This window comes from Gopherus flavomarginatus, chromosome 1, assembly GCF_025201925.1.
Source record: "Gopherus flavomarginatus isolate rGopFla2 chromosome 1, rGopFla2.mat.asm, whole genome shotgun sequence".
NCBI lineage: Eukaryota > Metazoa > Chordata > Testudines > Testudinidae > Gopherus > Gopherus flavomarginatus.
Genome location: NC_066617.1, coordinates 26,634,126 through 26,650,348, shown reverse-complemented (window position 1 = coordinate 26,650,348; position 16,223 = coordinate 26,634,126). Strand labels below are relative to the sequence as shown.

Genomic DNA, 16,223 nt, shown 5'->3' with positions numbered 1-16,223 from the left:
ACAAACAGGAAATCTACTGCCGAAGTCACCAAACTAATGAAATTTAAAGAGGAAGAGGTCTCAAAGATGCACAAAAGTTAGGTCTTGAGGGACTGAAGAGCAAGGATGTTTACAAAGACTGTCTCAGTCAGGAACTACAGAAAAGCTTAAGCTGTTCTCGAAGTAATTTTAATTGATTTACACCAAGACATTAAAATAATAATGTATGACAGTATTATTTCAAGGACTAATTGTATTGAACGTTTCTGCAGTAAATCTGAGTAAAAAATCTGAGGGCCTCAACCAGCAAAGCACTTAAACAGGGGCTTAACTTTACTCATGTGCTTTGCTAGATTGAGACCTAAAAATATTTTTAACAATAGCACTCCAAAAAAGCAACAAACTCCCACCACTAAGGTCTAATTTGAGATTTTTTTGAATTGGCATTGGTATTTGTGATGCTTCCCGGGGCACCCAGGGTTGTGAGGCACCTCACTACCACCTGCCCATTGCATGAGGAAGCCTCCTCTATGACTACCATGGGTCAGCTCCCCAACTCTACCAGCCATGGGCAACACAAGCATTCCTCTCTAGGCTTTGCAGGCCTCACTGTTACGTTACAGCAGGCCTGCACAACATGCGGCCCGCGTGGGCTCACTGTGCGGCCTGCGGGCAAGCGGCGGGGTGGGGCTGTCGGGTTTGCTCAGGGCCGGTGCAATTGTCTGGGATTTTTCCTCCCTCCCCCTCAAGCGGAGTGCGGCACGGCTGATTGGGCACCTCGGTCTGATTTAGCTGCTCCCATTGGCCTCCAGCAGGCAGAGTCCCTCCCCTGCTCCCCCTGCCTCAGCATCACATCGTAGCACTCTGCAGGGGAGGGGGAGGGTGCTCGGCAGCTTGTTTAGTTTCGCTCCACATGGAGCCAGCGGCTGGAGCAGCTTGGTGGTAAAGGGAGTCCCAGGGGGCAGTCAGGGAGCAGGGGGAGGGTTGGGAGTTCTGGGGGGGCAGTCAGTGGGCAGGGGTGGAGAGGGATTCGAAGCAGTCAAGGGACAGGGAGCAGGGGGAGGGTTGGGAGTTCTGGGGGGGCAGTCAGGGGGCAGGGGTGGAGAGGGATCGAAGCAGTCAAGGGACAGGGAGCAGGGGGAGGGTTGGGAGTTCTGGGGGGGCAGTCAGGGGGCAGGGGTGGAGAGGGATCAAAGCAGTCAAGGGACAGGGAGCAGGGGGAGGGTTGAATGGGTTAGGAGTTCTCTGGGGGGGCTGTCAGGGGGTGGGGATAAGGGTTGGGGCAGCCAGGGGACAGGTGGGGGTACGGTCCTAGGGGGGCAGTTAGGGTGGGTGGGGTCTCAGGAGGGGGCAGTCAGGGGGCAGCGGTGGAGAGGGATCGAAGCAGTCAAGGGACAGGGAGCAGGGGGAGGGTTGGGAGTTCTGGGGGGGCAGTCAGGGGGCAGGGGTGGAGAGGGATCAAAGCAGTCAAGGGACAGGGAGCAGGGGGAGGGTTGGGAGTTCTGGGGGGGCAGTCAGGGAGCAGGGGTGGAGAGGGATCGAAGCAGTCAAGGGACAGGGAGCAGGGGGAGGGTTGAATGGGTTAGGAGTTCTCTGGGGGGGCTGTCAGGGGGTGGGGATAAGGGTTGGGGCAACCAGGGGACAGGTGGGGGTATGGTCCTAAGGGGGCAGTTAGGGTGGGTGGGGTCTCAGGAGAGGGCAGTCAGGGGGCAGGGGTGGAGAGGGATCGAAGCAGTCAAGGGACAGGGAGCAGGGGGAGGGTTGGGAGTTCTGGGGGGGCAGTCAGGGGGCAGGGGTGGAGAGGGATCGAAGCAGTCAAGGGACAGGGAGCAGGGGGAGGGTTGGGAGTTCTGGGGGGGCAGTCAGGGGGCAGGGGTGGAGAGGGATTCGAAGCAGTCAAGGGACAGGGAGCAGGGGGAGGGTTGGGAGTTCTGGGGGGGCAGTCAGGGGGCAGAGGTGGAGAGGGATCGAAGCAGTCAAGGGACAGGGAGCAGGGGGAGGGTTGGGAGTTCTGGGGGGCAGTCAGGGGGCAGGGGTGGAGAGGGATCAAAGCAGTCAAGGGACAGGGAGCAGGGGAGGGTTGAATGGGTTAGGAGTTCTCTGGGGGGGCTGTCAGGGGGTGGGGATAAGGGTTGGGGCAGCCAGGGGACAGGTGGGGGTACGGTCCTAGGGGGGCAGTTAGGGTGGGTGGGGTCTCAGGAGGGGGCAGTCAGGGGGCAGCGGTGGAGAGGGATCGAAGCAGTCAAGGGACAGGGAGCAGGGGGAGGGTTGGGAGTTCTGGGGGGGCAGTCAGGGAGCAGGGGTGGAGAGGGATCGAAGCAGTCAAGGGACAGGGAGCAGGGGGAGGGTTGAATGGGTTAGGAGTTTCTCTGGGGGGCTGTCAGGGGGTGGGGATAAGGGTTGGGGCAACCAGGGGACAGGTGGGGGTATGGTCCTAAGGGGGCAGTTAGGGTGGGTGGGGTCTCAGGAGAGGGCAGTCAGGGGGCAGGGGTGGAGAGGGATCGAAGCAGTCAAGGGACAGGGAGCAGGGGGAGGGTTGGGAGTTCTGGGGGGGCAGTCAGTGGGCAGGGGTGGAGAGGAATAGAAGCAGTCAAGGGACAGGGAGCAGGGGGAGGGTTGAATGGGTTAGGAATTCTGTTGGGGGGCTGTCAGGGGGTGGAGATAAGGGTTGGGGCAGCCAGGGGACAGGTGGGGGTACGGTCCTAGGGGGGCAGTTAGGGTGGGTGGGGTCTCAGGAGGGGGTAGTCAGGGGAAAAGGAGCAGGGGGGTTAGGGGTTCTGAGAGTGGTGGGGAGTGGGAGGGAGGGGATGGAGGCGGGACTCGGGTAGGGATCTCCTCCATCCTCTTTTTTGATTGTTGAAATATGATAGCTCTAAAAAAGCGATGACCTGGCTCGGCATGGAGGAGCTGCCTTCTGGAAGCACCGGAGAGCCAGAGCGTTGGCTTGCAGGGGCGGCAAGCCCCAGCCATGGAGGAGCTGGCGTGGCACAGGGGGCAGCAGCCCTGCAAAGTCGGTGGCATTGCTAGCGGGGAGCAGCCATGCCCCCCGCCCCTCCTGCCCAGGCTGCAGCCTGGCACCTCCCCCGGGGGCTCCTGCAGGCTGTAGCAGATGCATGAGGTCGGCGGCCCCCATGCCCCCCCACCTCGCCCCTCACCACGCTCGGGCTTTGCAGCTCCCGGGCATGTGAGCCACTGGGGAGCAGGGCTCTGAGCCTGCTCCGGGAGGGGCGGCGGTGGCAGGCCGGCGCCCGCATGCATCCACTGCAGCTTGCAGGAGCACCCCCCGGGGGGTGAGCTGCAGCCTGGGCAGGAGGGGTAGGGGGCGTGGCTGCTCCCCACTACCCATGCCACTGTCTTTGCAGGGGGGCTGCAGTGGCCCAAAGCCAGTGAGTGGACTTGGGGTGGGGGCTGCTGGGATGGGGTGGGGAGGGGCTTTGCTCCCTCCAGGGGAGTTCAGGGGGTGGGGGGAGAACCTGGTCTGAGGAGCAGCCCCTGGGCACAGCTGGCCCCTGGGATCTATAAAGGCTTGTTAGGATTTGCCCCTCAATGAACTGATGTGCTGGGGGGGGGGGGGTACGCAAGGTGGAAGTTTCACTTAGGGCACAAAATATCCTTGCACCGGCCCTGGGTTTGCCCCCTGCCTGGGGGGTGGGGGAGCAACCTCACAGCCCCGCATGTGCGTGCCGCACTCCAACCACCCTAACAGCCAGAAGTGCACGTGTCTGTGTGTCTCCATCTCCCTCTCGACATACAGCGGGTGTGTCACTTCCAGGGCCTGCTGAGGTGGAAAGTGCTGGTAGGGTGACCAGAGAGCAAATGTGAAAAATCAGGACAGGGGATGGGGGATAATAGGAGCCTATATAAGAAAGAGACCCAAGAATCGGGATTGTCCCTATAAAATTGGAACATCTGGTCACCTTAAGCACTGGGCACGAGGCAGAGCTGGTAAGTGCTGGGCAAGGGGAGGGGTGCCCGACCTGGGCCTCGAGCCACAGCTTGTGGGGGGTGGGAGGGGAGAACGGGGCCAAGACCCCCCAATTCATTAGGGGCGAGGCGAGGCTACTGTGCTGGTTGCTTCCAGGACGGCCTCTGTAGTGATGGGGATTTCCTGGCTGCCCGCAGACAGTTCAACACCCCCCAGGGGAAGAGAGAGAGAGAGAGAGTGTGTGTGTGTGTTCCACCTGCTCTGCCCCAACTGCTACCCCCTCCCCCACGGCTCCCTGCGGCCCCTGTGTTTGTGTGTTGGACAGTCACATCCAATCTCTTCACACTGCCCCCCTTTCCCCTTCCCAGCTTAGTTCATAGCCCCAGAAAATCCCTTCAAACTGTCCCCCTTTCCCCCTCCCCGTATTTCATGGGGGGGGATGACGAACCAAGTGGGCAGGCGGCGCTGGGGGTGTGTGTGTTGTGTTTTGGGGGGGCTGGGAGGGGGGTTCATCCCTCAGCTGTTTTCTTTGGAGTAATATGGCCCTCACCGCTTTACGAGTTCTGCAGGCCTGCTTTACAGGTTAGCGACTGGCACATTCCAACTCTCCAAGTGTCTCCCTGGAGTGTTCAGCTCCTGCCCAACTGGACACTCACATTATTCACAGATTTGCTGCTTCCAAAGAAACAATATACTCCAGCTTACCAGTTCTACCTCAGAGCACCTCTCTACTTAACACACAGCATGTAGACAGGTTTATATTGAAATCAAGTGTAAGTTTATTTAACAAGCTTAGAGATTCAAGTAGTAAAGAGTAGAAGTATTGGAAACAAAAGGTTACCTGCAAAATAAAATCTTATTTAGTTGGAGATTGGTCCTGCTTTGACAGGGGGTTGGACTAGATGACCTTCTGAGGTCCCTTCCAACCCTGATATTCTATGATTCTATGAACCCTCACCTCTAAAACCTAGACCAGGGGTAGGCAACCTATGGCACAGGTGCCAAAGGCGGCACGCGAGCTGATTTTCAGTGGCACTCACACTGCCTGGGTCCTGGCCACCGGTCCGGGGGACTCTGCATTTTAATTTAATTTTAAATGAACCTTCTGAAACATTTTTAAAACCTTATTTACTTTACATACAACAATAGTTTAGTTATATATTATAGACTTTTAGAAAGAGACCTTCTAAAAACATTAAAATGTATTGCCGGCACGTGAAACCTTAAATTAGAGTGAATAAACGAAGACTTGGCACACTGCTTCTGAAAGGTTGCCGATCCCTGGCCTAGACTTAATTAACAAGAAACTCTCATATCTAACCAAGTGTTGGTTACCCAAAATCCTTGCAGAACTTCACAACCAGGTTGGCTGTGCCCCTCCTGTCATTGTTTCTTTGTCATTCCTTCCACTCCAAGATATACTGGTCCCATCCTTTGTCTTTATTCATAAACAGGACACCCTCTGCTGTTTGTTTCATCTGGTAGATTTCCTATCTCTCATTTTTCAACTGGCATAGTATGCCTATTTGCATACAACACACACTATCCAAAGGGCCAGAAAGGCAGATAAGTGTCTGTTAACTCCCGCTGAAATGAATATTTCCAAGGTTTGTCACCTCCTGGAAACCTGCCCTAACTCCAAGACCTTAAAAACATAATTTTCAGCACAGAAACATAACTTCTTAAATATTATCTGTACATATATTTTGCAATGATTATGATGACCAGTGGGCTACTGACGAGCGGTAGAGAGCTCACATGCCACCCTTCAGTGAATTACTATGCATATATCTTGTTACAGATGTTACTCAGATAAAAATACATTTTTAAGAGTACATAAAAAGAGGGGATCATTCCTGAGGGGCTTCCCCTCCCCCCAATTGTAAACTTCCTAATGCAACGCAAGCAGGCAGGTCTGAAAATTTTAGGACATTTAAATAATATGGGGAGTTATTTAGTAATAAGTACTTTCATACATGGAAATAAGCAAATGAAATTTTAAGTGATTCATGCCAGATGACAGCACTTACATTAAGATAAGAGGGCATTTTGGATGGGTGGAACCTAGTTTCCAATATGGGGGATCTGTTTTAATACTGCTCCAAGAGCTTCCAACAATACATACAAACCAGGAGGACAAGAAGTTCTATAGGCTTTTATTTTATAAGATCAGGGCTGAATTGGTGAATTCTGGAGGATGCCAACAATCTAAATCCAAGCCAGTGGGCACCTGATACTTTTAAAACCACAGCCTCCAGTGCAACAGGACAGGCTGACCTGCACTTGAAAGTAACTCCCATGGACCACAGTTAGCCAGTGATAAAAATGACTGAGCAAGCCTTACTGAAATCTGATGTCTCACTAGCCTCAACGACATCAACAGAAGGAAAATTTATGGCAATAACTTCTCATGTTAATCACTCTGATTGAATGGGAGAGTAAATGGAACTGAGTGCCAGCTCATGCAAGCAGAAAAGGTTAGAAACTGAATTAAAACAGTAAAGAAAACTCAAAGACTAATGCAAGAGTAAGAACTCCTAATGTGAGAATAAAGTCCTAAACTCATTTTAATGTTGCGGTTAACTTAGCTATTAAGCTATTCCTCTACTTCCATATGGAAAATGATCCATTCTATATACAGTAATAAGATATCAGAGACCCTACTCAGGGTAGACCAGGGTCAGATGCTTTTGCTGGGAGTATATGCCCAATTCTCCTCTGACATTTTCAAACTGGAGTAAGTGAGATCAGCATCAGGGCCGAACAGCAAATCCTTCAGGGGACAATTCAAAGAAATCTTAGGAATTTGGTGTTATGACACCTAAAAGAAATTAACCAACTACTAATGGCTTAGTCAAGGGTCAAGTACAATGGTTGATGTTTAATTACAAAAAAACCTACTGAGTATACATTTTATTCCTCTCTCACATCCCTTTTACTTGTGTTTTCAGATTGTGAGGTATTTTGGTAGTAAGAACCTCTGTATGAAGGGTCAGCACCCAATTAAGGGCCTTCCCCAGCACTCCAATTATGGAGTCTCTGCCCCTTAAAGGGAAGGCATTCTGGGTTAGTCCCCAGTGGGGGCATGTGACTGAGACCAAGGCCTGTTGGGACATGAAGCAGGATATAAATGCCCAGCCACTCTGTCAGTGAAGAGGAAAACCCGGACATAACAAGTGGCAACGAGGTGGGAGGAAGAGACCTAAAGGAACAGTAATGGCTGTAGGTCTCCTCAGGCAAGGGGCCTGGAAAAGGTTTGTGTAAACCACAGGAGGAGCTTGTGAAGGGCTGTTGCAAACCTAGGGTCAATGGAGAATCTCTGCAGTTGAGGAGTGGAAAGAACTGTTGTGAACCCTGCAACAAGGGATGAAGGACTATTTGCAGAACCTAGTGAGAAACTGACAGGGAGACCTGTGGAAAACTGACAAATGTAGGTGGCTTTCTTAGCACATACTGGGCTATTACATATATTAATAGAATCTAACCTCCTGGGGTATGGTTTATTTTAGAATTCTTGTTCAATTAGTCTGCAGGGTAACCTGAGATATGGCTGTGCACTTGACAAGAGGGGTTAGCAACCTTTGTATAATCTCACTGTATCTGAGCAGCACATAGCACACTGAGAGTGTTACTGTACTCCAAAAAAAATCCACAAGTCTAATCTTTCCTGATTTGAGCCCTATTTCTCAATGCAGGAAGGACTCTGTGCTGACCAAAGAAAAATTGAGGAAGAAATCAAAATAGCCCTTATTTCTTGCTGAATGTAGAACGAGCTCTAAAGACATTAAATATTTCAGATGTGATAGCAGAAACTCATCTTCTGAAGAAGATTAAAAAGAACAATGCATAATTTGCCTAGACCTATACTAAGAATCTCAGAACTTGCGACTGTGAAAATCTGCCTTCGTTGGTGTTCCTGAATGACTACACAATCATTTGCTCTAACAGACCACTCTATCAATGGTTTGGGATGACTGCATCATATTTTGTTCTCATCTAGTGGGAAGGGGCCTCCTTCCTCCCTGAACTGGAATGCTAAACTGTATTATACTATTTAGCTACTAGGTGTCATTTTGTGTAAAATATCTTTTTTAAACAAACTGCAGCCATACCTCGCCAAGCATTAAAGGAACTTATGAAGAACATGTGTGTATAAACAAGCTCTGTAACCAGTCCATTTCTAGAACAGGAATGTGACACTCCCAGATCACAATGATGGGTGGATAGCTTCTGACAAGGGAAGTAAGACAGAAGATTTCTATATGCACAGTCAAGCACTTCTTGATTCTATCCAGTAGAGGGCAATAGAATGTGGGACTTTGCATCCATGTAAGTCAAAAGAACACTACGCAGGAATAAGGCTCAGGAGCTGCAGATCATTTTGCAGGGTTGGGGTCTTAGAATGTAATTTAAACTTCAATTACTATGCACTTCTAAGTAGTTAAGATCGCTTTATCACTCTAATCATCTTTCTTCCCACTGCTATTATAGGACATTTTCTAAATCAGCGGCATAAATACACTAGACATACATAATTTTGTAAGTTTTTTCTAAATGGCCAGAATACTACTAAAAAAAATTGGCTAACCAGTCACAATTTGTGGTTTGACTAAGTAATAAGATGTTGTAATTTTACTTGTATCATAAGCCCTGATCCTGCATATGCTTACATGAGTAATTTTATTCACATGAGTACCCCCATGGACTTTAGTGTCTGCATGAGTGTGACCATGTTGACACATAGTAGTGCAAGAGTAAATGCAACTAGTGGAAAGTTTTTTTAAAAAAGGAAAGCCATATAAAAATGTTTCAGATAAACAGAGGTTTTAGTACAAGAAAGAAACCTTGTAGTCTAAAAATATCTAGTGACATTTCATTTTAGTAAATGTTTGAATCCAGTCCTGTGATTTCTTATGTTCTTACTAAATTAAGTAAAGAAAACATTCCAGGCCAAGTTCTCTCCCCTACTGGGGCCCATCTGTGCTACGGTGGTACGAAGGAGCCAGATCTCCCTAGCTGAAGGTTCTTCCAGTGAGGCCCTGGCACAGGGGACATTCCAGGAGTATGTCCAGAGGGGAGGAGGGATCCTGTGTTATACTCCAGTGATTGTCATCTGGCCTCTGGGGGGACGGCAAGGGGAGTTCAGGCAGACAGAACAGATTAGAGAAATCACAAGGCTACTCTAAACTGTGATGGGGCAAGAGTGAAAATAGCCTCAGGATCACAGAATTTCAACTGGCTTTTTGAAGCCCTCTCCTCACTGCACCCAGTAGATGCAAGATACAATAGAGATTCTGGCCCTTAATCACTTGCGGTTACTAGAAAAAATATGACTAAATCTTACGTATGTACCCCTTCTCCCAAGTGGAGATGGCAGTAACAGGAGCCGATTTCAATATAAAAGGGTTCCTCTTAACAATACAAAACAGAACAGGCTCGAGCTCCTAACCAGCAATCTGGGAAAACCTACCACCATCCCTGGGCACCTCTAAGAGGCAATACTTGCCCACTCACAAGCACAGAGTCTGTGTATAGCAAACGAGAACTTTTAATAAAAGGGAAAAGGAACCAAGCATTAATTTGGGAAAACATCAAAACCACCTTGAAAAGCATGCAACCATAAACAAACCCGACCCCACAGTGCATTGGGCCAGTGTCCTTTGCCTCAGTTTCTTACCTTGTGGTGGGAAAGTCTGACAAACAAATGTCTCTTTAACACATCACTCCCCTCTCCCTCCGCTTCACCCCACTCACAGTTGGCTGTCAATAGTTAGTGAAGACCCAGAGTTCAGAGATGTGTTCACAGGGCTCATCTCCCACCCCAGGGACTGGGGGAGGGGCATCACGTAATGCTTCTTCAACTCGCTTGCAGCTACAACTGTTTCTTTGCTGCCGCTGCCACTATCTGCCACCACAACCACTGGCCACCATCTCTCTGCCATCACTGGCCACTACTGCTTCTCCGCCACTGCCATGGCTACTGCTGCTTCTCTGCCATCACTGGTCACTGCTCCCACAACATAACATTCTGAGGTTCTGTCACTTAACCCAGCTCCACCCGTCAGAGGGTAGAGTACAGGTGTCGACTGGAGAGCGATCTGCTGTCGATTTGGCGGGTCTTCACTAGACCTGCTAAATTGATCGCTGGTGGATCGATCTCAAGAGCATGGATCCAGGCTGCAGTGTAGATCTGCCCTCAAGCTTAGCTCCTAGACCTGACAGCTCTAGGAATCACCATCCAGAAACAAGAATTCTCTATTGAGTCTAATCAGCTCTGTCATTAGCACTCTTTGAGCAGCATCCACATCATCACATAGGAACATGTGTCACCATCCATACTTTTCTTCACTGAGATTTGGCATCCCTACCCTCTGCTTAGCGAGTGAGGTTCAGTTTAGGGGAAACCCTCAATCAGGGCATGCTAAGGACAGTTCTGCTGCCCTTTACTCATACAACAAGGATTACAACATTTCATTACCCTGCATTCAAATACTTCAGTGATCTGCATCCCAAGGCCAGCCAAAATTGATCATTCCAGCAAAGTAGCTCCATCATGCTGCGCCTTTAGGCAGAGTAGGCATGTGTATGCAAACATAGTCTGCTCCTAAAGTCTTATCCCCCAGTGCATCACTAGATATCAAGGGAGAGCTCATTCAGATCCTACTTCATATATTATTTAGCGCTTTATAGTTTTCCTATGTTCTAGTAAACTGAAATGTTTGTTTTAGGCATATACTGCCTCTCACACTTGGGAGAAGCTCCCTGTAAACATCCGCAAAACTAACTCATTATCCTTCTTTAAAACTCTCCTTTTCCATGATGCCTACAGAAATCTTCACAACTGTTAGGCTGCTAGCATGCTGAGACTGTTGCCTATCATGCTGACCAATACAGTTGTTTCATGTAGTTCCCTCTCTGTCTGTACCCACCCATCCATCAGCAATCTTTGCCCCACAACCCGCCAGGGTAAGCACCCTGGCAGGCCGGGCCAGTTTGTTTACCTGCCACTTCCGCAGGTTCAGCCAATCATGGCTCCCACTGGCCACTGTTCGCTGCTCCAGGCCAATGGGGGCAGCAGGAAGCGGCAGAAAGCACATCCCTCGGCTTGTGCTGCTTCTCACAGCCCCCACTAGCCCGGGACGGTGAACTGCAGCCAGTGGGAGCTGCAATTGCCCGAACCTGTGGACGCGGCAGGTAAACAAACCGGCCCAGCCAGCCAGGGTGCTTACCCTGACGAGCTGCATGCCAAAGGTTGCCGATCTCAGTCTTATAGTTAGATTGTAAGCTCTTTGGGGCAGGAGCCTTCTCTTTTTTCTGTGTTTGTATAGCACCTACCACAAGGGGGGTTCTGGTCCAGTATTGATAGTACAGAATCTGGAGGGAAAATGGTACATGGCTTATAAAAGGCTTGGTCAGTGTAGGACCTGATCCTGTCTGAAGCTGATGACAAATCTCCCATTAAGGGCCTGACTGTCTACCTCTGAAGTTAAAGTAACTCTCTCTTTTTTGCATTTTTGGTTCCAAAAATAAGTATAAGTGAATGTGTCTGAAAACACATTCTGTGACCAGTTCTCCCTTGAATTACATTAATTTTAATACTAGTATAATTCAATTCATTTAAGTGAAATTAATCCTGATTTACAGCAGAGTTGGAACCTACTGTGAGTATTTCTACAATAGCATACTATGCAGAGAAGTCTGAAATCTTTGGGGTAAAAAAGGGTCATGTCAACACAATGTATGGTATTTAATGGTAATATTGTCAGTAATTTAACTGGAAAGTTGTACTCAAATCTATGGCTGAAAAATCATTCAGAGGGCATGTGTGTGACAGTGATGAACTGAATTAACTTGAGAAGTCAAGAGAAATGTGATCTCAACAACAAAAACCAAGCATCCAAAAAAAACCTCTCCTTGTTACTAAATTAAACAAGAACATCAGAGGCTGATCCTGGGAGGTACTGAGCTCCTCCTGGAAGATGCTGCACACCCTTAACTCACAACAGGCTTTAGACTTCACTCACTGAAGTCAAGGCCAATTTTGCCATTGACTTTAGTGAGAACAGATTTTGGCTACTGGCTTCAATTGTTGTTGAGGGCGCTCAGTTCTTCACTGTCTCAAGCCATCTATGATTATTAACTTGCATATTGTAAGTGCACTAAAAAACAATGAAATCAGCTATTGTATCATCTGCAAGTGTTCTTGCATGTGCACTGCATACCATATCTTCAAGACTAGATTCTGGCCTTATAATACTGTATTCCATAATACACAGTTGCTTTTATAATAATGAGTATAAAGGAAGAAGATCTCTTTGTACCTTTATTGATTGTAAGATGCTAGTCCCCTTCTCAGTTTCTATTCTGCAGCTATCACAGTCTATTTTCTGAATCTTCACACAGCCAGTCCCTGATGTCTTGATATCCAAATCTAGAATAATGAAAGCAAAAATGGGGCTCTCTTAGTGCTAAAGATAAACATAAAACAGTTCTAAAACACTGTAATATCTGGTCTCAATCTATAGTAATTACACATAGAAGAAAAACAGAGCAGCCACTGAAAATACTCTACAATCACATCTTCTTCCAAAGCTCGGTCATCTTCTATTTTACTGTTGGCCTAGTGTTATTTTACAACATGATTTTCCTTGATAAACTGATACTACTGCAAACCTAAATACCCTCCAACTTCTGAGATTGTTAAAAGATGCAGTACAGCCAAAAGAGGATTATAGGCTCCTGGAGGGAATAATCCACAGAGTATGTCTCTATCTGAAATTTTCAATCATCTCAAAATATGCCATTCCTATGATCTCAAAAGTACACTTCAAAATTGAGATAACAAATATTGTCTATAGATACAGTGTGTGTACATGCTTCTAGAGGGGCGGCAGAAGGGGCACAGGGAAACCAGTACATTGACTAACGTACCTGCAGAGTAAGTATAGGGAGAAGGTATGAGCCTATGAAAAAGATGTTTGCATATATCTGTACATATTGTTTAACAGACATTTATGGTACTTAGTTCAGTAGTATAAGTTCCTCAAACATTTATGAATTTAGCTAAACAACAGCTCTTGGGCCTAGCTGAAATTTGGGGTTCATCTCTGGTGCAAAGCAGTTAAGGAATAATATAGCTATTGGCCCAAGCCTGGTTAGCAACTACCAACATTTGGTGGCAGCACCATAGGCACTGGAACTAGGGTTGCAGGGGGAGGTGCTGCAGAACCCACCAGGTTTTACATGCGGCTCCGCTCCTGGCTCCATGCCCGGAGGTCCTGGCCACCGGCCCCACACCTCCGCTTCTGCTCCCCCGTTCCAGCCGCCTGCCCCGCACCTCCACTTGGTCCTGCATGCGGCTGCCAGCTCCACCCCCAGCTATGACCACAGCCTTGGCCTCCTTACCCCTGTCTGGGTCCCCCCTCCCCAGAGGGACGGCCCTGCTCCCAGCCCCAGCTCTGGGGGAGGAGGTGCGGACTGGAGGTAAGGGACATGGCTTTCTGCACCACCACTATTAAAAATGTTCCAGTGCCATTCAGCAGTACAGCTGAGCTGTTTGAAAGATTTGTACTCACAGCACTGTCTGGATTCAGAGGGAGTTTCTCACTGTTAAGGGATGACACAGGAATTGTACTAGAAAAGAAGAGGCCTCTCCCCTTGCATCCCTGTCTCTATGACTGTAAACAGTATTGTCTTCCAGTTTTTGTAACTGGTAAGATGAGATAACCAAAAGCATAGAAGCTAGTACAGCTCGTGACTCTGACTCAATTGGAGGTTGTGTTGGAGGATTGGCTGCATGTAACAAATCTGGTAGGGAAAATCTGTGAACTGCAAGTGTGCACGGCCAACTGTCAGTATCACCAGTTCAACTGGAAAACAATATCAGCCCCCACTGATGTGTTGCCAACTCTCATAATACCTGGAGTTTTTCTTACAGCTTCAGCTGCTGGAATCAAAAGATGGCATGTATATCTCAGCTTTCATTCAAATAAAAAAGTACATTTCTAGCCCCTTTGGTTGCACAGAAAAGTTTGAAAATATGAAGACAGTGTACCCTAAAGCCTCTCCTTCCAACCCTAATCATCTTTGATTCTATGATTCTACGAAATCAATGGGAAAAGAAAAAGGAAACGTTTAAAAAAAAAAGGTTTCATGATTTTGTGGAGGGAAGGCCTGAGGTTGGCACTATTGCAACAGCATTGTCAGTCTTACAAAAAGGGATGGGGAGAGCCTGAGCCCAGGGACAAGGGGGACCCAGGAACAGGCCCAGGTGCATGTCTCAGTGTGTAAGAGAACCGGGATTGGACACATAGGGTGCATATTCAAACCTCAACTACACAGAATACTACACCTGAACCAGCTACACCTCACATACCAAACTTCATGGGTGTCTTCACAACAACAGCGGCCTTGCTGTCCATGTGGTCCGAGACAATCGTCATCTCCTTCAGCGCCTCGTCGTACTTCACCTGCAGGCGATCCAGATCCACCCCCTGGGGGAGGCTGCTGTCCACCCCGCTGACAGTGACCAGCGCTCTGTCCGCGTCCGGGTAGCGGAGCGGGTCCAGGGGGCGCACGGTAACGTGGCAGGGCAGCCGCACCTTCAGCTGGCCGAAGGGGCTGACAATCAGCGTCCACTCCTTGAGGGGCTTATTGCCCCGCTTCCTGCCCTCCTCGAGGCCCGCCGGGCTCCCGCAGCTGCTGGAGGGGCCCGTCACGAAGAGGGCAGAGCGTGACCAGCTGCCGCCACTCGTCCCTCGCCAGGGGCCGCAGCTGCTCAACAGCCCCCGCCGGGCCCCTGCCACCTTCACCCCCAGGTGCCACCAGCCCGGGCAGGGGGCCCGCATGCTGCCCAGCGTTGATCCCGGCGCCCTCCTCCGCGCGGGGCGCGGCTTATGGGAACCGGGCACCGCGGCGAGGGGGGGTCTGCCCCCCACCGGCGGGCACCACGGGGACGGGTTATGGGGCCGTCCTGCCCGAGGGCTGGGGCGCACACCTCATAGGAGCCCCCCACCTGCAGTTCCCTCACATAACTCGCAGAGGGGATGGCGAACAGGGAACAAGTCACTTGCCAGAGTCTAAACTAGCAAATTGATGGGTGCCGCCGCCAGGCTCTCCCCCACCCCGACGAGCCGAGATGGCTGCTGGGAGTTGTAGTTCTGAGCCGAGCAACTTCATAGAGAAAGGACGCAGAATGAACTACAAATCCCAGCGGGCTATACCCTGACCCCTCAGAGGCCGCTTAGTCCTCTGTCCACGAGCCACGGAGGAGGGTGGGGTCTTTGCCGTTCTGCTCCTATTGGACGGGAGGGGACGTTGCCATCAATCAGAAGTGAGGGGGAAAGAGGGTAGTGAGGCGGTGCAGCGGGTGGGGTTGGGGGGCGTTGTCTGTGTCTCCATGACAACCCGAGACGCTCTGGGGCTGGTAAACATGCGGCTCGAGGCTGCCAGGCAGCTGCTAGGGGGCCCTGGAGGGAACAAAACGCCCCGGAGGAGGAACCTGACTGGGTAGGAAACATCAGGTAAGACGAGCCTCTGGTGGCACAGACGCCTCAGCGCAGCGGCTGGTCCCTTGAGGGGGAGACGCTGGCTGAAAAGAAGGAGGGGCTGGGGTCTAAAGGGTGGGGGAGCCGTGAGGTATTTGGGGGAAGGGATCGCACTCTGCTGGGTGTGGGGCACACGTGGAGGGTCCACGCTGCAGGGGCAAGCACACCCTGGCAGTGTGGTGAGAGGCGTGGGGTGGGCACCCTGGGTAGCTCGATGAGGGCAGGGCCTGCTCCAGGCACCAGCGAGGGACACAGGTGCCTGTGCTGGCCAATAGAAAGGGGCGGCACTCCGTCCCTTGTTGGGGCGGCAGGTCCTTCAGTCCCTCACTTGCTCCTCAGCAGCACTTCAGCAGCCGCTCAGTTGGGTTTATCTTTTATTTTTTTTCCTCTTTGCCGCTTGGGGCGGCAAAAAAAGCTGGAGCCAGCCCTGGGTGAGGGGCATGAGGAGGGCATGAATTTCCTGAGGTGGGGTACCATGGGTGGTGTTACACGCCAACGCGTTGGCAGTGATGTAATGCTGACAGACCCCGGTCGTCGGTGGGTGGGCTCGAACCTGGAGCTTAAAGCATAAGTCTCTACTGTATGAGCTAAAAAACTAAGTGGCTGGTAGCAGACTCATTTTAATTTCTCTCTCTTATTGGTCTTGGTGCCACTAGATGGGACAGAACACCACACTCAGAAGGTGTGCAGGTTACATACTTCCACTAGCTGAGGAAACCGTGTCCCAAGCTTCAGAGATTTCCCAGTTAGAATCTGGACAAACCCCCACTTGT

The 16,223-nt window shown here is 50.1% G+C and overlaps 2 protein-coding genes across 4 annotated transcripts in view; one reads left to right on the top strand and one right to left on the bottom strand.

Annotated features, from left to right (window-relative positions):
- Nucleotides 1-15,023, bottom strand: part of FAM185A (family with sequence similarity 185 member A) — an 87,018-nt gene extending 71,995 nt beyond the window's left edge. For both annotated transcript variants that reach the window (XM_050936953.1, XM_050936954.1), the window contains exons 1-2: nucleotides 14,280-15,023; nucleotides 12,226-12,335 (exon numbers count right to left, since the gene is read on the bottom strand). In XM_050936953.1, coding sequence (XP_050792910.1) covers nucleotides 12,226-12,335; nucleotides 14,280-14,751 — 582 coding nt within the window. In that variant the 5' untranslated portion in view covers nucleotides 14,752-15,023. The remainder of the gene's footprint in view (nucleotides 1-12,225; nucleotides 12,336-14,279) is intronic.
- A 238-nt stretch (nucleotides 15,024-15,261) lies between these two features.
- Nucleotides 15,262-16,223, top strand: part of CCDC146 (coiled-coil domain containing 146) — a 112,708-nt gene continuing 111,746 nt past the window's right edge. Inside the window, exon 1 of one of the 2 annotated variants that reach the window (XM_050936821.1) lies at nucleotides 15,262-15,426. The gene's annotated coding sequence lies outside the window, so the exon portion shown is untranslated. The remainder of the gene's footprint in view (nucleotides 15,427-16,223) is intronic. The other variant, XM_050936814.1, reaches the window with a different exon arrangement.